At 37.2% G+C, this 24,013-nt stretch overlaps 3 protein-coding genes across 3 annotated transcripts; all 3 read right to left on the bottom strand.

Moving 5' to 3' along the window:
- Positions 1–5,172: 5,172 nt before the first annotated feature.
- LOC110882209 (cold-responsive protein kinase 1-like) lies at positions 5,173–17,306 on the bottom strand. The gene is made up of 3 exons (XM_022130287.1): positions 17,127–17,306; positions 7,700–8,671; positions 5,173–5,637 (listed from the first exon to the last, which is right to left on the bottom strand). The coding sequence occupies exons 1-3, from the start codon at positions 17,304–17,306 to the stop codon at positions 5,173–5,175; spliced, it is 1,617 nt and encodes a 538-aa protein (XP_021985979.1).
- Positions 17,307–17,572: 266 nt separating this feature from the next.
- LOC110882208 (probable receptor-like protein kinase At2g23200) lies at positions 17,573–18,052 on the bottom strand. Its single transcript, XM_022130286.1, has one exon. It carries the CDS (start codon positions 18,050–18,052, stop codon positions 17,573–17,575), a length of 480 nt encoding a protein of 159 aa, XP_021985978.1.
- Positions 18,053–23,323: 5,271 nt separating this feature from the next.
- Positions 23,324–23,803, bottom strand: LOC110882207 (probable receptor-like protein kinase At2g23200). Its single transcript, XM_022130285.1, has one exon. It carries the CDS (start codon positions 23,801–23,803, stop codon positions 23,324–23,326), a length of 480 nt encoding a protein of 159 aa, XP_021985977.1.
- Positions 23,804–24,013: the final 210 nt, after the last annotated feature.

Below are 24,013 nucleotides of genomic sequence, written 5' to 3'. Positions count from 1 at the left end.
ATGCTCCCAAACATAGAGTTTTAAGTTTTTATAACAACAAATATAGAGCATCTAGTTGAATATTTAGTATGCATATATGAAAAGTAGTATAAAATATATTATTTACAAGTATATTAAAGTCGATAAATAAATAAGAAATTGAGCATACTTGGTTGGTTCATCATTCTCACATCCCTTTTTTTTTGTTTTAGTTATTCCACAACACATTGTTACCCTCCTTCCTCAACCACCCTAAATCACTACAAGAACCACTGTGATCTTGACTTCTTACGAAAGAGTGAAGTAAAAAAGATGGAAAATGTGCCTATCCACTGAAAACTCCGTATTCACCGTGAAAAATGGTCTCTTTTCCATGTCTTTTTATTGGCACTCATCCTATGAAATTTATGCCCACATGTCTTCATTTGATTTAATACATAATTAAGTCACATTTGCGCACAACTAATTGGTACGTATGAACTATATAGATTAACGAAAACCTTCTAAGGCATTATGTATTATGAATTACCATATGTATGTGTGTAGAATGAGTACAATAAAGAGAAAAACAATGAAATTATGTATCCTATTTATAATCAACCGTAATTAGTATATTTTATCTAATAAGCTTTAACATAGTTGAAAAAAAACCTACTAATCTATCAATATGTTATAATTTTCAACTCTAGACACAAAGTTAGGATATATAGGGAGAGGGAGCAAAATAAAACAATGTGCAGAAACGGTCAACGAATGCCGCATATCAAATAAAAAACATGCTAAACTTCTTCTTCTTCTTCTTCTCGAATGAGGGCCAAACGTGACTTGTTTGCCATCTCCACCTTCTTCAACTCCTCCTTGAGCTTTTTTATTTGATGCTCTCCGAGTGTCACCTCCTGTTTCAGGTGGTCTAGAACCCTCTGCTTGCTTCCCGGAGGGATAATTGTGGCTTTGCGAATTGTGGGAGAAACAAGATCTTGCTCTGTGTGTTTAGATAGCTCTGGATCTTGAACTTGCTTTCCAGTTTGAGAATGTTTGATGGACAGCTGTTGTATGTCCCCAACTGTTTCAATTGGAGTGTCATAATCTGGTCCCCTACATCCTTCTTCATCTTTTTCCATGGACTGTACCTAGAAAGCATGCGTAAATCTGACATGATTACGAAACAAAAAATCTCACACAATTAAATAGTTGATATCTATATATCCCTGGACATTTACATTGCTACTTACAACTCATTCTTTATCATGCATTTTGTTTTTGGAAAATCTGAATCTGGGCCAAATCTTGAAAAGATGTTAAGTTGAGGTATATATTTTTGAATTACTTACTTGAAACTCAAGTGCCTTCTTAAGTTCCCTTAAAATTTCTTTAGTGGTCGGCCGTTTTTCTCTTTCGTTATGTAGGCATTTGTAGGCAATATCTTGAAATGTAGTCAATGATTTCGGCACGATTTGTTTTCTTATTTTTGTAGGTCTCGTTTTTCCGGTGGATCGATAACGAAAACCAAATCCTTGTTTATCACAAACACAGTAACGGGTGCGGAATCCCCGTGACGGTGCAAACCAAACACAGTGTAAAACACACGGAATAACCAATGATTCAATATCTATTGATTAGGGATGAGTACAGCCACAAACATATACAAACAATGTTTTAACGACTCTCACTAAGTCTCTCTGTGCTCATCAGTTTCACACAGAAACTATGAGGGGTATTTATACAAGACAGACACAGACCTTGACGAAACAGAAAAAGACTCGGCGAAACACCTTTGGGCCAAACATTGGGCCTGAAGAAGCCCAACAGGCGACGAAACAGGGCTAGGCCACTACGAAGTTGACGAAACATACTGTGTTTCGTCGTTTGCTTTTACAAGTTCACAAATTCACTAATATGACAACTATGACATCATCATGACATCACTGTGATGATGTCATGGTGATGTGTCATGGGAATTGTTCGCGGCTCTTCGTGCTTCGCGTGTCGAACTCTGGGGCGCACGACAGAGGAATGTCGTGATGTCGGGCTTGAGCCGGACCTAACCGTGTCGAAACCAAGTCGAACCGAGCCGAGTCGCGTCCGCACAAAGTGTATCAACAAACTCCCCCTTGGACGCTACTCGTGATGGTTCGTCTTCTGTGATTGTTCGTCTTCTGTGTCTTTCATGTCGGAGGATCTTCAAAGTCTTCACGCGTCGTAAGAAGAAAGTGTATCAACAAACTCCCCTTTTCATTTAGGAAGTGTGTTAACAAACTTCCCCTTAGAATGAACTCTCCTTTGAGTCATGCTCGTGAATCTTTTGATCGTTAATTCTTCAGATCCTTGTGGTGTTGATGAGTGGTCAACTGCAATCCGATCATCTTTATCTTTTGAGTGCCTTTACGTCGTGTCTTCATTCCGAAGCTTGTCATCGAACATGTTCTCCTCGCCTTTAGCATCTGCACATGCAAGAAATCTAAACACATAATGAGAACAACTGCTTGGAATATAGTTTCCATAAACAAATGACACATGTGAGATCAAATCTCAATCAAACACCGACTGACAACAGTTTGAAAGTTTAGAAAATGATCAATTTTAATCCTTTAACTTTCAAAAACTGTCAAACACTTCGAACATTTATGAAGATGCAATTGTTTTTCAGCTTACAATCAGGATTTTGGTTAGGATAGACTCGAGTTCCAACATCGGTCAATCAAAAATAAACTAGAAGCAAAATCTTTTTGGATTTTATAAAGTTTATATTAAAACACACCTAAAATCTTTTTGGAATTTTTCATTTTTCAAATGTAAAGACGGAAAACAATATATAAATATATACAAAGATGCAAAAACTAAAAGCAGTAAATAAATATTTACAGACATTCTTTTTGCGAGTTTCGAGGATAAGAGAATCATATCAGTGTACGGTCACGCCAAAACGCTCTTGTTGTTCAATTAGTTAACATTTAGATAAGCATCCTATAACAATTATCGGTATTGTTGTCCACTTAAGCTCAACTTATCAGATGTAATCATGGCGAGGGGATACATTAAGGTATAATTTATACTTACCGACCGGTGTTCATCCACACACGACACATTCCCGTATCAAGGTATGCATGAGGGTTCATCTTACCGGTGAGTATACCGATTATCATCTGTTTGACCGTATATGATGTGAGAAACTCACTTATTTTGATTGAAAACAAGCCCTATGTGATAGAATCACTTATTGATGAGGAACTTGATTTTCATATGCATGAGGGCACAGGAGCAAGTCCGTGAACAGGTCAGTACTTTCGTACAGCAAAGAGACGAACTTGACTCCCGGATGAATGTCATATATTATCACTTATTTGAGGGACATGTGATTGTTGATCACTTATTGAGGTCGAATGCAATATGTACACGTATGTATAGTATCATGGAAGATCTAGACTTACGTCCCCGTTATTTTTCGCTAAAAGATACAACCATGATACCCAGATGATAAGCAGCATAAAGACCGAATATCTCAGAACCTCGGCAACCTCTCAAACGAAATTTCGGTATTAAGACCATATGCTAATGTGCGGTTCCCACCAGGTCTTCAGTCGATTTAAGATTTATATCGCCCTGCACACTTTAAAATGATTGTGAGCCTACCGATACCTCTTATATAGAGCTGCTTAAACATTTTTCATTTTGCATTTCAGTTTAAAGAGGTTTTGACAGACCACTGATTTACTATCATTTTCTCTTTTTCTCGCCAGGAAACTCATTTTTGATTTTCTATTGTTTTTGTGTCTTCAAATTTTTCGATGTTTTTGGATTTTTTAAATTTTGGATTTACTCCCCCTAAAATCAACAAACTAAGATAAATTTTAAAAACACAAAGGTATTTACAAAAACGATTTCCCGATGTCGGTTAACTCATGTTTTACTTCAATGCCGTTTACCAAAATTAATTTTAATCAGAAATGATTTATTGAATTTTGGGAAAATGAGTTGGCACGTCGGTAAGCGGTGCGGACCAAGACAACATTGACGAGTTTCAAAGTGAAACAATCACGTGTGAGGTGATATTTGAGATCAACGTGTCAGGCCAAAGAGTGCTATACGAGATGATAATAATTCATAAAGCAGCTTAAATATCGACAAGCATAGGAGAGATTAGAAATTCAAAACCGTATCCTGCAACTGTTTCATGCATTGTAAGGAATCTGAGTGCTCTCCCAAACTGGATATCCACCCGGTGTGGATTTCAAAGTCGATTTTTTTAGCTACTGAGAAATCTCTTCACAACAACAAGATCAGAAACCTCCGGGTCCGGCTGGTCTTCCACATTACACCAGCGAAGGTCATTGACTTTCTCTTTCAAAAGTAGTGTGCGGTTGTTCAATCCACGCCAAGGCATCCGCACACCCGGTTGGTTTGTTCAACAAACACATTTTCTTCAATCACACCTCGAACAAATGTACACTGCACGTTAATCTTGTTGATTTTGAACTTCAGACGTGCTACAGGTGCGTACATTTTGATTTGAATCTACCCTGGGGACCCGATCAAAGCCTTTAATAATCACACTTTGAAATGATTTTCATTTTGTCAAAGCTTTCAATCTCTTTCATCAGACACTTCTGTTTTCCTTTTCTTTTTCTCTCCATCAAAGGCAACAATTTCTTCTGTCGCCTATCGATAGTTCCTCCTGGAACTTCCTGCACACTCACTCAGAGATTAGTTGGAGAGGGGGACCCAAGCCTTCATAGACTTGGGTTGCCCCTGAGAATCAAGAAATGTAATTTCAATTTCCTAAAGATTTTCAAACACCGCACCTCCCCCTGAACTTTCACCCGATTTAGGTCTCCAAGCTTGTTTTTGTTTACCAGATTGTGTATTATGTACAATTTCTGGTTTTAATGGTTGTGACAAACTAGGTTTCCTTTTAACCGTTTTGACTTCAGATTTTAAAGCATTTTCAACAGCTTTGATGTTATGACGTCGTTGTTTCGTTTCTTGTTCCTTAACAGTTCTTTTATCATGTTTTGGAGAAACAGGAAGACGTTGTGAGTGACCTTGTTCAGAAACAGCTTTGATGTTATGACGTCATCTTTAATGATGTGCCCAAACTTCCCACATTTGAAACACGTTCTCCTTTCAACTTAGCATCCGTAATGACTCGTCTCGTATTCGTTGATGGTAAAATGCCTTTTTGAATTTCATCCTTGCTCATTTGGCCTGTTGTTTGGTTAGCCTTCTACCGTCTTTAAACATCAGTCTGTCATCCCCTATTGTAAGACCCGCAAAGTTCGCTTTGATTACCTTCTTCGATCGAATGTCTTCTTCGTCATCTGCACGTGTTGCGAAATTCACGCTTGGTACTTCATCTTTTCCCCGTATGGTACTGTTGAATGGTTCCCCGTCTGCGTGAATACTATGGCCCATACCATAGCCGTCTTCAACCCTCACATGGCTGGAACTTGGGACACTTACTTGTCCGTATTTTAAATTCTGGGAATCCTTATCGATCCCGTTCGCTATTTCACGGTTCTTCTTGCAAACGTAATTCATTGTTGGAACAACATCTTGTTCCAATCGCATCCTCCTTCGTCTTTTATTCATTTCATCTTCTTTAGTGAGACCCGTTCTTTTATTCTTAATACTGAAAACAGGGGTAGTAAACATTGGGTATATCTAACACTTATCACCATTGTTTTTGACAGTGTAACCTTGCAGTATTAGTTGATCCATACTTAACAGATTTCGATTCAATTCTGGGATGTAAAACACGCTTTGAATTCGCATGGTTTCACTCCCTGTTTGAATCTCTACAACACCCAGACCCCTGATGAATAAAAATTCATCTTCCCTTGTTCTAGTCTCTACTCCACACGAATTTCGTATTCGTTTAAAAACATTTAAATTACCCACATAATGATGCTTAAACGTTGTACTTACATGCCATATATCTGCCCATAATCCATGTTCTGTGCCGGCGATGATCAGTTCTTCGAAAAAATCGTACTCTGCCCTCGTTCTGAATTCCGGTGTTGATTGCATACCGGATTAATTGTGTCACTCTATCATTTTCTTTTGTTTTGCACGAACTGATTCGGTGACCGGTTTCATGACAGTAATAACACCGTCCATTGAATTTGCCCCTCTTACTTTGAACACGTATAGTTTCATTCCCAGTTTTAATTTCAGCATTCCCTATACCTCTGATGAACAGAAAATCGTTTTCCCTTGTTCTAGTAACTCGATTTCGCGTTCTAATTTCATCAGAGTCTCTCGCTTCATTCTTGCGAACATTTGTGATCGCGGAGTTGTGCGATCGGGGTTGAATTCGTCTCCGTCTTCGTATCCTCTGTTTTTGTTCTTCATCCGGTTGTGCCCGAAATCGAATAATATCGATCGATTTTCTTGGATTTCCCACCGTGGCTCTGATACCACTATGTTGGCAGAAGCAATTGTAATCATCATCATCATGGTGGGATTCAAAAGGTTTGGCTGAAGAAGTAGGAGTGTTGATCGGATTGACAGCCATGATCGATAATAATGTGAACTAACAATGAAACGAATCGAGGGAATTAGGCAATTATGAAAGGACAAACAAAACATAATTCTTTGAATGTCTTGGTGCCAGACATTGATGTCGGACATTACATATTATATATGTGAGATTTGGCGGTTGTTTATGGCGGGAGTAACTGCCATAAACGGTTTGAATATTTAACCCGCTTATCTCCATGTTTATAAGTAATAATACATATCGATATTATAAGTTGCATAATAAACACTAACATAATTAAGTTTACATATCTAACACTGTTGTAGATCTTTGAAAGACCAAATCTTTATCATTTGCTGATCAATCAAAATGATTGATAGACATAAAGCTAGCATAGGATGAGGTAATGGTAGTCGATCGAGCTTCAGTTTCTGACTAATCGGATATTCGTATTTTGAGGCGTGAGTCTGCTACAAAAGCTTCAAGGATTTGGTTTTACTGCAAAAATGCAAGTCAATGTTTCTGCAAACCCGAAGCATCAGATAAAGGGGATTTGTGCAGTTTACCTACTCTTGGTTTAGTGAGTTGATTATGTTGTATATTCAGCCAAGGCTGGATGACTGGGTTATGTCAAGCCTACTATGTTGTTTATCCAGCTTAGGTTAAGTGCCTTGATTATATCGTCTGTCCGGTCGAGGCCGGTGACTTGTTATGTCATCTATTCGGTTGAGGCAGGATGACTTGATTATGCAGACTATCAAGCTGAGACTATCAAGCTGAGGCTGATGCCTTGATTATGCATTTTATACAACTGCTGGTGAATGAGTTGATTATCTCATTCATCGTACCGCGAGTGAGTGACTTGATTATGATGTCTAAGCAGTTGGGACCAGTTACTTAATTAGTCATGCACTGTACTATGTTTTCTAGAAGTTTTATATTGAACTTTTTGTTATAATTTTGATAACTCCGTAGAAGCAATTCAATAAAGTCCTAAATTTGTAGTCTAAATGATAGGATTGAAGAAATCCCTATAATGTCTAAAAAGTAAACCTAATACATTAGACACTAGATGTTAGAACCCAAAAAAGATTTTTAACAATGTAAACCTAACTGCTTATGCATTATTTTTTTTTTAAATCTAACGTTATCATGCATGCTACCTTTGTATTTGATATTTACAGTAGTCAGCACACATATATGAATTATACGTAATGATAATATGAAGTTAAAACAATGACTTACGTGAAAGAAGAATGCTTTCTCAAGTTCATTGACTACAACTTTCATTGTTGGGCATTTGTCTTGAGTTTCTGCCACACACTGGTGTGCAATTTTGATAAATGTGTGCAAAGATTCCTTATTGAGTCCTCTATTTAGAACAAAATTGTTTTCACCAGTTTCTTCCCTAAGTATAGGATCTATCATGTCCTCTAGTGTTCCCGTGTTGAAGCTTCGCCTTGCAACAGGTGCCAACCCCTTTTCACTCTCTTTTAGGTAAATTGGATCTCTAGCTACCCTTCCACATAGAATTTCAAACAAAACTACACCAAAACTATAAACATCTGATGCTCTTTTTACCTTACCTGTCTTCTTATATTCAAGATCTATGTGGGACGGTCTGTAAATCTCTTGGAATTCATAGGGGCCTTTGTCTTCTTGATTTGGAAGCATGAAGATAGACCACCAAAAGTCAACAATCTTTGCCCCCAGGTTCTCATCCAACCCAATGTTGAAGCTCCATATATCACGGTTTATTATCATCTTTTGGTTTTCCATCTCAAAGTGAAGATAGCTCAATGCGTGTGCAACATCGATGCATACATTCAAACGTTTTTCCCATGTAAAACTACGTCTGTTGTTGAGATTTTGCAAATAACGATAAAGGTATCCATTAGAAAAATTGTCAATGACAAGGATCCTCTCAAAAGCTTCAATACAGTATCCAAGTAAAGTGACTATGTTGGGATGCTTTACATTGCTAAGCGTTTCGATTTCTGTAAGAAACTCTTTCTCTCCGTAATTTTCATTTCCAGAAGGGTAACGTTTTATAAGTGCAGTGTTTTGTCTCTTGGATGAATGATTTTCTTTGTCATAATGCTTAAGTTCTGCTTTGTAAAGAGTATAGTGATCCCAAGATCCAACTATGCATTCCTTTGAAAAATCATCTGTTGCTAATTGTATAACACTAAGAGGAATCTTCAAATGTTCCAAGCTCTGCAATTAAATATGTTAAAAGGGAGTTATACTCGGAAACATGAAGCAAAATTGTGCCATTTGGTAAACAAAGATACCTATTAGTCAATATCATCCCAATGACCTGATAACAACTCTAGTTAAATAAATACTCATTTAAAGCCAAATATGACCAATATGCTCATATGTGCAAAGAAAATGATCGGAGTTAGGGGACCCGGGGTGGTCAAGTTTTCACACGTGATGGGGTAATATAACGAGTGATGGAATTCCAAACACCACCGCCGGTCATAAGTATCACACGTGAATGTTATCACGCGTTATATATATCACGTGTTATTCATGTTTGAGTGGTGAGTTATTTCTAAATGGAGATGGATGTGTGGTAAGTGATGGACATTTTCACTCAAATCCATCACTAGTGATGGAAAAAGGCTTGATGACATGGCGGAACTTGATTGAAAGTTATGAGTGAGTGATGAGTGATGACCACCCATCCCCCCCTTAGAATAATTAACATATGTTAGTGGAAATGACGGAAATCGTTACAAAAGTTGAACCTTAATAACAATTGCTCTTATTATCTTAGTTTAAACTTAAAAGCTAAATTTGTTCGAGTACCCCCATGACTGATTTAATCTGTACCGAACCAAAAGCTAAATTAAGAGATTATGCTACGCTGATATGAGTATCTCTTGAAATATTGTTTATTCAGAACTTGATTTATAGAAGATACAATCATGGCTAGTTGTAGCTATGTACAAGAATAGAAAAGAAGACAATTTAGGAGCTTAAGTTACAACAAGAATTTCATTAACAAATAATTACATAAATCATTCAAATAATGGCAGGACTTAGAGGGGTGGTAAGAGCTTCCGTAAGTTGATCACTTGAATTGATGTGAAGCACACGTAGAGAGGCATTTGTGACTTTTTCCGAACAAACTAGTAGTCTAAGGCCACAGGTTCATTCTTGGTGGTAGACGGGGTTAGCGCACAAGTATGTTGTCCTGTTGTCACAATAAAGAGTTGGTGGGCTAATTACGGTAATGTCGAGTTCATGGAGGTGTGTACCCATCCTAATTCAGCCACTGCATAGGAATGCGCTTTATACTCGGCTTCTATTGATTAGCAGGACACCGACTTTTGCTTGGCAATTTGCCATGATATTATATTACCACAATATATAGAATATAGGTTGTGGTCATTGTAGCAGATTAACCCTAACCTGATTAGAGCTACGCTCAACATCGTGGAGAGTAAGAGAACGCTTGAAGGTCAAGATTCATGGCACATTCTAAAAATAAACCATGGCGAATTGTACCTTTTAAGTACCAAATCACCCGCTTTAATACTTGCCAATGTATTTGTGATGGTGAATGCATGAAGTGCGAGAGCTTGTTAATCGCAAATGCGATGTGTGGTCTTGTGAATACAAGGTATTGTAATGAGCCTACTAGCTTGCGATAAGGATTCAGGTCAACGAGCGAGAGCCATCCGCAAGGGTGAGAACCGTTGACGATTTTAAAGGAGTTGCAACCACTTTGCCACCATCCCTTTTGATGTGGGATAAGAGGGCATCACTGTGACAATGTTAAGAAAGGAAAAGGCCCAGTTTAATGGAAATGACCTTGATGTCATGGATGTGGTGAAGGGCACTAAGATCTTTAATGGAGAAATTATATTACCACAATATATAGAATATAGGTCGTGGTTATTATACCAGATTAATCTTAACTTGATTAGAGCCACGCTCAACATCGTGGAGAGTAAGAGAATGCTTGAAGGTCAAGATTCGTGGCACGTTTTAAGAATAAACCATGGTGAATTGTACCTTTTAAGTACCAAAGCACCCGCTTTAATACTTGCCAATGTATTTGTATTTTTGATGGTGAATGCATGAAGTGCGAGAGTTTGTTAATCGCAAAGGAGATGTGTGGTCTTGTTAATACAAGGTATTATAAAGAGCCTACTAGTTTGCGATAAGGAGTCGGGTCGACGAGTGAGAGCCATCCGCAAGGGTGAGAACTATTGACGACTTTAAAGGAGTTGCAACCACTTTGCCACCATCCTTTTTGATGTGGGATAAGAGGGCGCGACTGTGACAATGTTAACAAAGGAAAAGGCCCTAGTTTAGTGGAAATGACCTTGATGCCATGGATGTGGTGAAGAGCACCAAGATCTTTGATGGAGAAAGAATTGGATAGAGTTCAAATAAAATGGATTAGAAAAACTAAGTCACTGCCCATAATCACTATATCATCTACATAGAGTAACAAGTTATACCATTGTGCAGGTAAATGAATAGGGAGTGATCCACAAGTGATTTTTGAAAGCCAATGGTGACAAGAAAGTGGGTGAGCTTAATTTACCAAGCTCGAGGAGTTTTTTAAGACAATAGAGCTACTCTTTTAGCTTGCAAATGTGTCTGGGAAATTGTTGGTTAATTTATCTGGGTGGTTGGCACATGAATACCTCTTCTTTATGTAGCGTACAACAAACATATGCATTGTTAACATCGAGTTGGCAAACTGGCCAATTTTTGGTTATGGCAATGGATAGAACGGTACAAATAGTGATGGGTAATGTATCATAATAATATTTGCCATATTGTTGTAAAAAGCCCCTTGCCATTAAACGGGCATTGTACTTAGCCATCTAGCCGTCTGGATTTCCTTACACTGAGTACCCATTTGCAAACGATTGGTGTGTATGAGGAGCGTGGAACAAGCTCTCGCTTACGATTTTGTAATAAGCCATTGTTGGTTCCGGATAGCTTATTTTATCACAAATGGCAAGTGACTTTTACAAATATGAAAATAGTGTGGGAATGAGAAATCAAATTTCAAGAAGGACACATACATAATTTTCTGAGTTTATATCCGTATGAAGAGGGTTTACGAAATGATTGAAAGGTTATTCACTATTACAAAGATATTACTCAAAGAATTATGTATTATCAATGAATATGAGTATTGGATGCGATCAATCTATCATTGCGGTTAAGCTCACCCTCTTTGGTTGCATAAGGCTATCTATTTACAGAAGAGAATGAAGTGGGAATAAACAAACATGAAGTATTTGTTTATTCCTACTTGACTATGACGATGTTGCATCTTTGAATTTCCACATTGATTATAGTGCATCAAATTGTTAACTTGTGCATCTTCTGTCTTCCGTGCAAGTCAAGTGGACTTAACACTCTGTTCCCGAGTCCATTTAACAGGGGGAGGGGAGGAAAAAGAAATGAAAATATGAAAAAGCATGTTCCCGAGTTTCATTTAACAGGGGGAGGGGGGCAAGGGGGGAAAAGTGAAGAAAACATGACCAAATATGACCATATATTCATCCTCCCAAATTGGAGAGATTAGGAGAGAAAATTTTCCTTCCCCTCCCCCTGTTAAATGAGACTCGGGAACATAGTGTTATAGTGGATCCAATTTCCGAAAATGGACCACAACTATAAAGGTCATCAGGTGTAACAATGCTTAAACGGTAAACCAGAGGAACCAATGTTTTTCTTCATAATCAAACAGTATGTTCAAGTCTAGATGTTCATTATCTAGGACCAATTTTGTCAAGCCTGAATACAAAGCTCTAGGCCTAATAGACGGTTAACCAAAGCGAACACAAAAAATTAACACATAAACCGAAACCACTATCACCGCCTCTATAGGCGTCATAAGGACATGAAGAGAGAGATATTTCTAGTTTAATGTGAAATAAGGAGAAAAAATTGAAATTAATGTTTGATGTGGGCTCTAAAAGGCATTAATCATTAGGCCGGAGGGTATGGGGGCTCAATCGTGCCACCTCACCACCTATAGCGCCCCCTCGGCACCACCATCCACACTAAGCAAATTAAACCAGGGCGCCATTGATGGGGCTCCATCATGGTAACGAGGACGAAGGGCTTTATCAGGTGGGGCCCACATCATTTCAGCCAATAATTTTTTTTGTAGATTCAGATTTTGGACAAAAACCCGTGATTAGTGTCTGATTAAGTTCAAAGACGGAAGATTAGAGATGGATAAACAACTTTCTTGTATAAAATTGGGTAGCATAACGTTACAAATCGGCACAATTATAAGCTATCTAAAATATACCAAAGGAGCATACATCCAGGAGAGACCAAGTGGTGATCTCTCCCCAAAGTCTAAAACCTTAAGAAGTTGCAAATGACCTAAGGGTGGTATTTATAGCCACACCACCTTCACATGAAAATCCACCTTTATGTGGAAGGTCACTTGCAAACGCACAAGGTCAAACGAATAACCCTTTCGTTTGACCACTTCAAACGAGCGGGTCTATACACGTTCGTTTGACCGTTTCACAAACTATTACATAATCAGCATAAAAAGTAATCCAATCTATTCGAACAGCATCGGACACAAAAACTGCACCAACAAATTCCCCCTTGTCTGTTGCTGTCGAAAGCTGAAAATGCAATTGCAATCGATCTTCAGTCGAGTATTTGTTGATGTTAGCTTCTATGTGTTAACAGATCCCCCCTTGACCGATGATCCCGGTAAGTAGTATCTTAACTTGAGTCTTCATAGCAATACCAAACCCTTGAAGCTTCTCGTATAATATTTCCCCCTCAAAGTACGCGTATCCGTGTTGGGTGTTGTGCAATTTCCTCGCAAGGCTAAATTGACTGATCTTCCGTTGATCTTCCAATACTCCAACCGACATTTGATAAGGGTTCCATTTAAAAAAAAATGCATCAAGTCTTGATCTTGTCATAAGAACTCTATTTCACTCAAGCATACTACATTGGTAGAGTTTTCTAGTGAACTATCTTTTGTAAACCATCTTTGGGGAATCGACCAAGTAATGCACTCAGGAAGTCAGCTAGACCGAGTATATCATTTGCAAACTCAACCAGCACGCTTAGTTGAACTACATCTAGATCTCATTGTCTCGCCTTTGTGAAGTTGACCACGTAATGCACTACGGATCTTCAGCATCAGTACTCAGGATGTCAACTTGACCAAGTACATCGTTTGCAAACTCAACGAATTGAATTACACCCAGATCCCTGTAAAATCCCAAGGAACATCAAACTCAAAACCGAATCCTGCAAATTCCCCCTCAACTATAACTTCATCCGCGTTACGTTTCAACAATCTCCCTTCGCAAGGTGTCATTGCTTTGATCCCCTTGATCCAAAAACCTAACCGGCATCTGATAAAGTTGCAATCCACAACTGTCAGCCTCGAACTATCAGCTCTTATAAAGATTCCCCAGGTCTTCAGTGAACAGCGTTTTGAAACTACTGTTGACTTTAGATACATGTATGTTTCCATGCAAAACCCTTCACGCTGGCTCTTGTGATTGCGTTTAGAAATTTACTGAAGAAATTCCAAAACATATGAAAGTTTTTATCCCCCCATTTCTTTGGTAAAATCTCTAAACCTTAACAAATTCTCTCCTCTGAGCGGAACTGTCGTCAACTTCACTGAACAAATTCTCTCCACAAAGCAGAATTTTTCAAATTATCTCAGTTTTCCAAAAGATCACAAAAGCGACTTTTTTCTTTGCATATTCTAGTTGATAAAGAAAGTCCCCAAGCCCCGTAGGATCTGACTTGTATCCCTCCAAAGTTCTGCTAACACCTAATCCGAAAACTTCCATCATAGGTATAACTCTTCGGCTTTGTGAACTCGTTAGGACCGGTCTTGGCTCACCAGGTTCCTTCAATCGTTCCCAAATGCGAGAATATTACAATAAGAAAAATTCTTTCGAGCATTTACGAACACCGATAACAAAGTAAATTTTCACATGCGGAAATAAATACACCGTTTTTGGCCCATAATAGTTAAGTCACCAAATTTGACGTCTGCACCGGTAATTGTGACTACCCGACATTCTTAAAAAAAAACATGTGTTTTCATCATCCTAAAGTGATCCAGCGCGCTCCCGAACCCGTATGAATTTGACATTAAAGCTTGATTCAAATAAACTTCACGAACACCCGATCCCACTTTGCAACTCACTAATAGAAACGGGTCCACGACTCCATGTCTCATCATTATCAACAACCAAAAATAATAGGCCCAGTTAAATGTATTATCGAATCAATCACGCTGGTCCAAAATGTAGCCTAATGCCTTATCCATGTTTGTATTCCACAAGTGGGCCCAAAATTTTCAAAAGGAATGACTTGCTCCAAAAATTAACAATTCATGTTGTGTTTTTGTGGGTCCTGCCTCCATTTTACTAATAAACAAACAATTATAACAAACCTCATCTCTATTCGAGTGCCCCACATGAAAACTTCAGCCATCATCATCATATAAATTTCTACTCCCCATTTAGTGGGCCCCATAGAATCAATCAATGCACAACATGAGAATTCCTTTGCATGGCCTGAGTATAATAATGACCCAATTATGTGGGGCCCAATATTGCACCAATGACACCAGGCCCATGCAAATTTTACCCCGTAACCCTAGCGGCAATGTTATTCGGCCGACATATCATAAACCTTTCAAACTCTAGTCGACAAACATCCAAAGTCAGCCGCCATCCGGCATCCTCCAACGTGTACCTCCCTCATCTATCATACACCAGCCGACGCCCGCATTTTTTTTACTCGCCGCCGTTCACGACCACTGACCACCGCTGCGGTGTCGCCCACCGGCCACCTCCGTCCCACGAAGAACTCCAGCATATGAAACACTATTCTTCGCCGAAACAGGTCACGGATCATGAGGGGTCTTTCATGGAACGAATCTTGACGAAGCATGCTGGTTCTTCGCCAACGGGGTTCTTCGGCAAGAGGGTTCTTTGTATAGACCAAAATCAGCGAACAATCAAAGCAACAAACAATGTTCTTCGTCAAATGTTATTCTTCGCTAGTATAGGTTCTTCGGCAGTGCATGTTCTTTGTGGACGATTCTTCGCAGTGAGTAGGTATGTTTCGCTGTTTACTTTTGGGTCCAGATCTGGAGAAACCCTAGTTTCTCTTAAACAGCCGCCACCCACCTCAAGAACATGGCGATAAGTTCTTCTGTAGATTTGACGAAATACACCTCAAAAGTGATGATAGATGATGAAAACTTGATATATTTGGTGTGAAACATAAAACCTAACCCTCTTGTATGGTCTATTTCATCTCAGATCCATTTATTTTGGTCCAGATTTGGGTTTTTCTTGTTTCCACCACTTTTACATCTTGAACAAAAACCCACAAGAATCACTAGTCAAGAGCTCATGTTACTTACAAATGGTTAGATTCACTAAGTCGGGTACCATGGCTCTGATACCAATTGTAGATTCAGATTTCGGACCGAAACCCGTGATTAGTGTGTGATTAAGTTCAAAGATGGAAGATTAGAGACGGATAAACAACTTTCTTGTATAAAATTAGGTAGCATAACGTTACAAATCGGCACAATTATAAGCTATCCAAAATATACCAAAGGAGCATACATCCAGGAGAGACCAAGTGGTGATCTCTCCCCCAAATCTAAAACCTTAAGAAGTTGCAAATGACCTAAGGGTGGTATTTATAGCCACACCACCTTCACATGAAAATCCACCTTTATGTGGAAGGTCACTTGCAAACACACACGGTCAAACGAATAACCCTTTCATTTGACCACTTCAAACGAGCGGGTCTATATACGTTCGTTTGACCGTTTCACTAACTATTACATAATCAGAATAAAAAGTAATCTAATCTATTCGAACAGCATCGGACACAAAAACTGCACCAACAATTTTGTTTAATAGAGGACTCCATCCCACACCATGCAAGTTAAAGGGGGGGCGTGATAAAGCCCCCTCACTGACGTGGATCCTAGGTGGTGCTGATGTGTCTTGATAAAGCCCCTAAGGGCCCCATCCCATACCCTCCAACCTTACACATTTTTTCAAGAGTCGTTATAAAGCCTATGTTGCGAAAAATACCACTTATTGTACACTAATCATTACCGATGATCTAAGAGGGTAAAACCCACGCACACACCAACAATAAAGCTTCATCACGTTTATTTATGGGGTTTCTAAAGAAGGTTGAAGAACCTTTCTACCACTAAATAGCTCTTTTATAAAAGTAAACAGAGTGGAAACATAACATTCCATTCAAAATTTGACCGTGGTGGTGAGTAGGTGGTTATGGATAACAAAGGCCTCTTCATCACGAAGAACTAATTTAACCAAAAAAACCAATCTCTAAAATTTAATATTTCAATGTTAGTAAATTCAAATATAATATAATTTTTTTATATTGTAGACATATTAATATAGAAATAAAAAGAATTTTTATATTTTAACTGAAAGTTAGTTTTTGATAGCAACGAACAACACATTTTAAAATCATAATTATAGACATTAATTTGGTAAAAGCTAACAGATATTTTATTTGTTGATGGTGTGGTTTTGGTAAGTTTTATAAAAAGTGAAGTTAAACAACACGAATATTTGACGTAAAAAAACAATAAAAAAAAAAAAGAAAAAAGGGGTCTTACAAGATTTTCACGCCTTAGCTGAAATTCCAACGCTTTCTCAAGTTCACTGACAATATTTTTCATATCTGGCCGGTGTGTGCGCTCCTCCCTTAAGCAAGAATATGCGACTTCTGAGTATTTCTCCAGTGATTGTGTGGACATCTGATTCCATAAAGGGGGATGGATTATACCCTTCATCATTTTTTTTTTCGTAATGATCTATGGCCAATGGAGCTAGTAACTTATCATGGTGGTTATGAATAAATGGTTTTCTCCCACACAATATTTCGAATAAAATGACACCAAATGCGTAAATGTCCGACTTGTGGGTCACTCCTTTTGTCTTTACAATTTGTGGGTCGATATACCCTCTTGTGCCAATAGGGTCTGTCAGGATGACCCAGTCCATTTAATTAAGTGATTGCTTGATGGAAACTTTAAAACCGGATAACTTGGGTTACCAGTTCTCAATCTAATAAAATTGTGGAGTTGTTGATGTTAAGATGTATAACACGATAACCACGTCTCTCGTCGTAATGAAGGTAACTCAACGCCCGAGCCACGCTTACACATATCTTCAATCTTATCCATGTGAGGTTCGGATTGTTTAGATGCTCCTTAAGACTTCCTTTGGCCGCATAAGTGGTTATGATGATGTTCTCACCTTTCTCGTCACAAAAACCAATAGTAGAGACTAGATTTGTATGCTTGAGGTCAGAAAGCATTGAAATTTCGTTCCAGAACTCGACGTCTCCTTGCCCATGCTTACGATCTAACCTCAGCGCAACAATCTTGATCAAGTTCCCGGAGTGCAAGAGCAGTCCTTTGTATATTGGTCCAAATCCACCACGCCCGATGATGTTATCATGATGAAAGTTGTCGGTGGCCAATACAACATCTTTAAGTGGGATTTGTAAGTGAGCAAACTTGGAGATTGTTGTTGTCATGTTTCTGTTTATAAAGTAAAAAAGAGTGTAAAATCATTGGGTTACAAAGGAATGAGAAGGTAAGTTATACAGACGAGCTAGCACACTGTATAGGAAAATTTTTGAAGCAATTTGTTTTTTGGGTTAATTTATTTTACAAAGGCTTCTAATTGTAAGAAGTGTAAGAAGGATTTATAGAGTGACAAGTGTCCAATAACCTAAAACTAAACCCACTACATCACCACCAAAAACCTAAACACCCACCCCCACTCCACCCCACCCCACCCCACCACCACCCAAAAACCTAAACACCCACCCCCACTCCACCCCACCCCACCACCACCCAAAAACCTAACCCCCCACCCTCACCCCCCAAAAACCTAAAAAAAACCTAAACCCCCCCCCCCCAACCAAAAAAAAAAAAAAAACCTAACCAACAAAAAAAAATCTTAAAAAAAACTAAACTTTTTTTTTTAGGGTGGGTGATGGGGGGGGGGTTGAGGGTTTAGGTTTTTGGTGGTGGTGGATGTTTAAGGTTTTTTTTTTTTTTTTTTTTGAGTAAATTATAAGTTTTGTCCTTTATGTTTACATCAAATTGCAGGCGGTTTCCTTTATCTTTAAAATTGATGAGTTTTGTACTTGATGTTTTAAAATCCTACACGTTATGCCCTTTAGCCCCAACCCAGTTAAATTTTTCTGTTAAATCTGATCATGTGGCTTACACATGTGGGCATATTTGTCTTTCCACTATTACAGGGACTATTATGCAAATATCTAATATCTTAGAACTCTTTTGTGTAATGGGTTTTTTTAGGTTATTGGACACTTGTCACTCTATAAATTCTTCTTACACTTCTTACAATTAAGATCCTTTGTATTTGATCCTAATCCTTATTTTTTTTTAAACTATGTTAAAAATGATGTCAAACAGACTGGTTAGAGTTAAAATGGGTTGAACATGCGAACCTGGTAATGGGTATGAAAAGGAGCCCTACAACGACGACAGCTCTGAACAGATACAGCAGCGATGGTAGCCGAGATATCGACAGCTGAATTTGTAACTGCAAAGGCGTGAGAGTGATGGAGAGATGTTGGCAGATTGTGAGAGGAATCAGAGGGAAAGGGATGAGAACTTAAATAGAGTGGAAATGAGGGTAAATAGGACAATATGTTCTCAGTTTTATATAATTTGATTTACTTTTTATTTATTTTTAATATAATGTTGTATGGTTTTTAAATCTGGTATGACCTGTCCTACTAGAACAAATGAATCAATCGGCTGGTATACAAAATATATAATTTTTTTTTATTACTTTGACATATAAAACTAAATCTATTCAACTCGTACAATAAAGTTATAAGTTTTTTTTTATTATTTGATATATAAAATTACAACCCGTGTAATAAACGAGTTTTTAAAAAAATATTGTTTTATTATTTAATATATAATATTATATACATCTACTAGTTTATAGACCCGCGTATTACACGGGTTGAATAAAGACAATATGTTACGTAAACCCGTGTAACGCATAGACTATAACCTAATGACTTAGATTATAATAATTCGTAATTATAATAATTTAATAATTACGAATAGATAATAATAACAATAGCAATAACAATTTTTCTCATTAGTTCCTGAGTTTTGCATTCTTTTTGTCATTTTCATTCAACCCATTAACTTCATAAAAAAAATCAGTTTAATGAGGGGCATTTTTGTCTTTTTACTTATTTAATTTATTGTTTTCTTAATCCAAATAAAACCCACCCCATTAATTTATATCATCGCTTAAATGTGAACTTAAAAAGCTTTGTAAATACCTTCTATTTAACTTAATCATTGCTGATATATAATTACAAAAATAAATTAAAATATAATCTAAATTATATAAAATATAATTTAAATTTTAAACTATATACCATATTCGTTTTTATAGGTTTATTGGCATGGTGGTATAAAATTCGTTGAATAAAGAGTTATATTCGCAATAAAGTTTTTTTTGTATCGGACACCACATGTGTTATATACTAATAATAATAACTAAATATTAATCTAATATATTATTAATAAAATAATAATATTGCTAAACTATGTGTTTAGTTATTCGCAAATAAATTATTTGGTTAGATAAATACCTAATTTGGTTTGATCTGCAATGTTGAAAAAATAAAATCTAATGTCACATATGAAAATAAAAATAAATAATTAAAATACTTCGATAGTATAAGATAAATATTTTTATGTATTACGTATTTATTTATACTTATGTATAGATTAATAAATTGGATATATTAATATGATATAGTATAAATCAATAAATTGTATATTAATATGATATTATAATAATAATAATAATAATAATAATAATAATAATAATAATAATAATAATAATAATAGTAACGGAGAGAATGCGACATGGCATTAAGATATAATTTTAAGAAGAGAATGTCATGTAACACTAACATGATCCTTTTATTAGTATTAGATTAGATTATTATTGTTATTATTATGCATTATAATATTTATGCATATGAAATATAAATATATATTATTAGTGAATTGAATGAGAAAATGCCATATGGCTTTAGTAAGACTTTTGAATGAGAAAATGACATGTGGCATTAATAGGACTTTTTTATTATAATTAGATTAAACCCATGTAATTCGTAGGGTTCTAACCCACAATATATAAATCTAGCTAGGAATATTTAAAATTAATGTGTTTTAAGGAGGAGATGATACCTCAACTATTACAAATTGACTTCTTCAAGTTGATTGACTAAGATTAAAAAAAATAAAGGGGTACATATGCTAATCGCCCAATGAAAACAACTAAAAGATTAAAATGATACAGACGCCAATTAATGAAAACTATTTCAACTAGCTGGATATCCGTCCATGCCGGGTATTTTAACGGCATAATGACAAGTGTTTTTTTCTTTGCATTGAATGAAACCAATGAAATGTGGGACTGAAAAAATGTGAACATATGATCGAGTACTTAAGTTCATCACTGTGACGATGCTAATTGGTTACTCCATTTACGTCATATTTAGTTATAGGTATTTTATATCAAAGATTGGAACATAATAGCCTGCGAGGGATTCTAAATGGTAACGTGCCATTAGGTTGCCGGAGATAAGAATGATATTCCAACAATTAACTACTAGATGTCTTGCTCATTTTATAATGTTAGTCTACTCTCAACAACTATTATATATTATTATAAACGTACCTATGTAACATTTGATGAAGTTGTTGTGCACATGATGGATACCCTAGCTATTTATAAAATGGTAACTTGCAATTATTAAAAAGTGTTAAGCTAGCCGGGGATAATGATGTTCAAACCATACAAGATATCCATCAAAAAAATTACATTGTTAGGTTCTAATCTCTGTTTAGTTCGCCGGCTAATCTTGCGAGAAGTCAACGTCGAGTTCAAATTCATATCGGGGAAATAATTGTAGTTGCCAAATTCATATCAGCCCATCTTTATTCCTTTGTGGCTCTCCACATATCCGATATCCATTACTCATTTTCCCGTAAAGATAGCCACGTCATTTGAGTTCTAATTCAAAACTAATTAAGTTCATTTGCGTGTGTGATAAAACCGTGGTTAACCGGAAAGGTTAAGTCACTAGTCTTGACAGGTAGGGTTAATCCCTTCTTTCCGATATCAATGGTCGGGCCGTCGTATAACCTGTCTCCTGCACAAGGAAACAAACCGTGACTCGTAACAAGAAGAATGGGGTGGGGGTGCTCCTTGTTACCACTCTTCGGCGTGAGAATCAGTATTTGCTTGAGAGCAAAGTGTGTGTTTGAGAAGTATGTGAGAGACAGTAGATTAGCGTTACCTCAAATCTGTTCCAGGATGGGTAATTATAGCCGAAGAGTAAAGGAGGGTAATTGAGTGGCTAGATCGACAACGCGTAGCCTTTTCCAAGTGTGTCAGAAGCACAGGTCACGGAAGTGTTAGACGCTTCCTGTGGTGATGCCATGTCCTGTTGTGGTTGTTCCTCTGTCTGCCAGCTTTTCATGCATGTGGGCTGGGCAGTTGACCGCCATCAGTGCCCGGACAGACCACTTGCTGGCTTTGTCACTGAAGTCAAAAGTGGTTGTGCCACTTGTGGGACTACAGGATGCTGTTTTGAGCTGCATCACTATGTGTAGTAACCGCAGTGGTTACCTTATCCCTTATGATGACGAAAACCCATTTCCATACCCTCCAACCTTACACATTTTTTCAAGAGTCGTTATAAAGCCTATGTTGCGAAAAATACCACTTATTGTACACTAATCATTACCGATGATCTAAGAGGGTAAAACCCACGCACACACCAACAATAAAGCTTCATCACGTTTATTTATGGGGTTTCTAAAGAAGGTTGAAGAACCTTTCTACCACTAAATAGCTCTTTTATAAAAGTAAACAGAGTGGAAACATAACATTCCATTCAAAATTTGACCGTGGTGGTGAGTAGGTGGTTATGGATAACAAAGGCCTCTTCATCACGAAGAACTAATTTAACCAAAAAAACCAATCTCTAAAATTTAATATTTCAATGTTAGTAAATTCAAATATAATATAATTTTTTTATATTGTAGACATATTAATATAGAAATAAAAAGAATTTTTATATTTTAACTGAAAGTTAGTTTTTGATAGCAACGAACAACACATTTTAAAATCATAATTATAGACATTAATTTGGTAAAAGCTAACAGATATTTTATTTGTTGATGGTGTGGTTTTGGTAAGTTTTATAAAAAGTGAAGTTAAACAACACGAATATTTGACGTAAAAAAACAATAAAAAAAAAAAGAAAAAAGGGGTCTTACAAGATTTTCACGCCTTAGCTGAAATTCCAACGCTTTCTCAAGTTCACTGACAATATTTTTCATATCTGGCCGGTGTGTGCGCTCCTCCCTTAAGCAAGAATATGCGACTTCTGAGTATTTCTCCAGTGATTGTGTGGACATCTGATTCCATAAAGGGGGATGGATTATACCCTTCATCATTTTTTTTTTCGTAATGATCTATGGCCAATGGAGCTAGTAACTTATCATGGTGGTTATGAATAAATGGTTTTCTCCCACACAATATTTCGAATAAAATGACACCAAATGCGTAAATGTCCGACTTGTGGGTCACTCCTTTTGTCTTTACAATTTGTGGGTCGATATACCCTCTTGTGCCAATAGGGTCTGTCAGGATGACCCAGTCCATTTAATTAAGTGATTGCTTGATGGAAACTTTAAAACCGGATAACTTGGGTTACCAGTTCTCAATCTAATAAAATTGTGGAGTTGTTGATGTTAAGATGTATAACACGATAACCACGTCTCTCGTCGTAATGAAGGTAACTCAACGCCCGAGCCACGCTTACACATATCTTCAATCTTATCCATGTGAGGTTCGGATTGTTTAGATGCTCCTTAAGACTTCCTTTGGCCGCATAAGTGGTTATGATGATGTTCTCACCTTTCTCGTCACAAAAACCAATAGTAGAGACTAGATTTGTATGCTTGAGGTCAGAAAGCATTGAAATTTCGTTCCAGAACTCGACGTCTCCTTGCCCATGCTTACGATCTAACCTCAGCGCAACAATCTTGATCAAGTTCCCGGAGTGCAAGAGCAGTCCTTTGTATATTGGTCCAAATCCACCACGCCCGATGATGTTATCATGATGAAAGTTGTCGGTGGCCAATACAACATCTTTAAGTGGGATTTGTAAGTGAGCAAACTTGGAGATTGTTGTTGTCATGTTTCTGTTTATAAAGTAAAAAAGAGTGTAAAATCATTGGGTTACAAAGGAATGAGAAGGTAAGTTATACAGACGAGCTAGCACACTGTATAGGAAAATTTTTGAAGCAATTTGTTTTTTGGGTTAATTTATTTTACAAAGGCTTCTAATTGTAAGAAGTGTAAGAAGGATTTATAGAGTGACAAGTGTCCAATAACCTAAAACTAAACC

This window comes from Helianthus annuus, chromosome 10 (assembly GCF_002127325.2).
Source record: "Helianthus annuus cultivar XRQ/B chromosome 10, HanXRQr2.0-SUNRISE, whole genome shotgun sequence".
NCBI lineage: Eukaryota > Viridiplantae > Streptophyta > Magnoliopsida > Asterales > Asteraceae > Helianthus > Helianthus annuus.
The sequence above is the reverse complement of the archived record's forward strand: the minus strand, read 5'-3'. Positions and strand labels throughout refer to the sequence as shown.

What these genes read in the sequence shown, in the direction of transcription:
- LOC110882209 (XM_022130287.1), bottom strand. Translation starts at nt 17,306, where the DNA reads ATGATGAAGGGTATAATCCATCCCCCTTTATGGAATCAGATGTCCACA. An exon ending in AGCTAAGGCGTGAAAATCTT is followed by an intron (nt 8,672 to 17,126) that starts GTAAGACCCCTT and finishes ATTTAATTGCAG; the next exon opens with AGCTTGGAACATTTGAAGAT. An exon ending in AGAAAGCATTCTTCTTTCAC is followed by an intron (nt 5,638 to 7,699) that starts GTAAGTCATTGT and finishes GATAAGTGTTAG; the next exon opens with ATATACCCAATGTTTACTAC.
- LOC110882208 (XM_022130286.1), bottom strand. Translation starts at nt 18,052, where the DNA reads ATGACAACAACAATCTCCAAGTTTGCTCACTTACAAATCCCACTTAAA.
- LOC110882207 (XM_022130285.1), bottom strand. Translation starts at nt 23,803, where the DNA reads ATGACAACAACAATCTCCAAGTTTGCTCACTTACAAATCCCACTTAAA.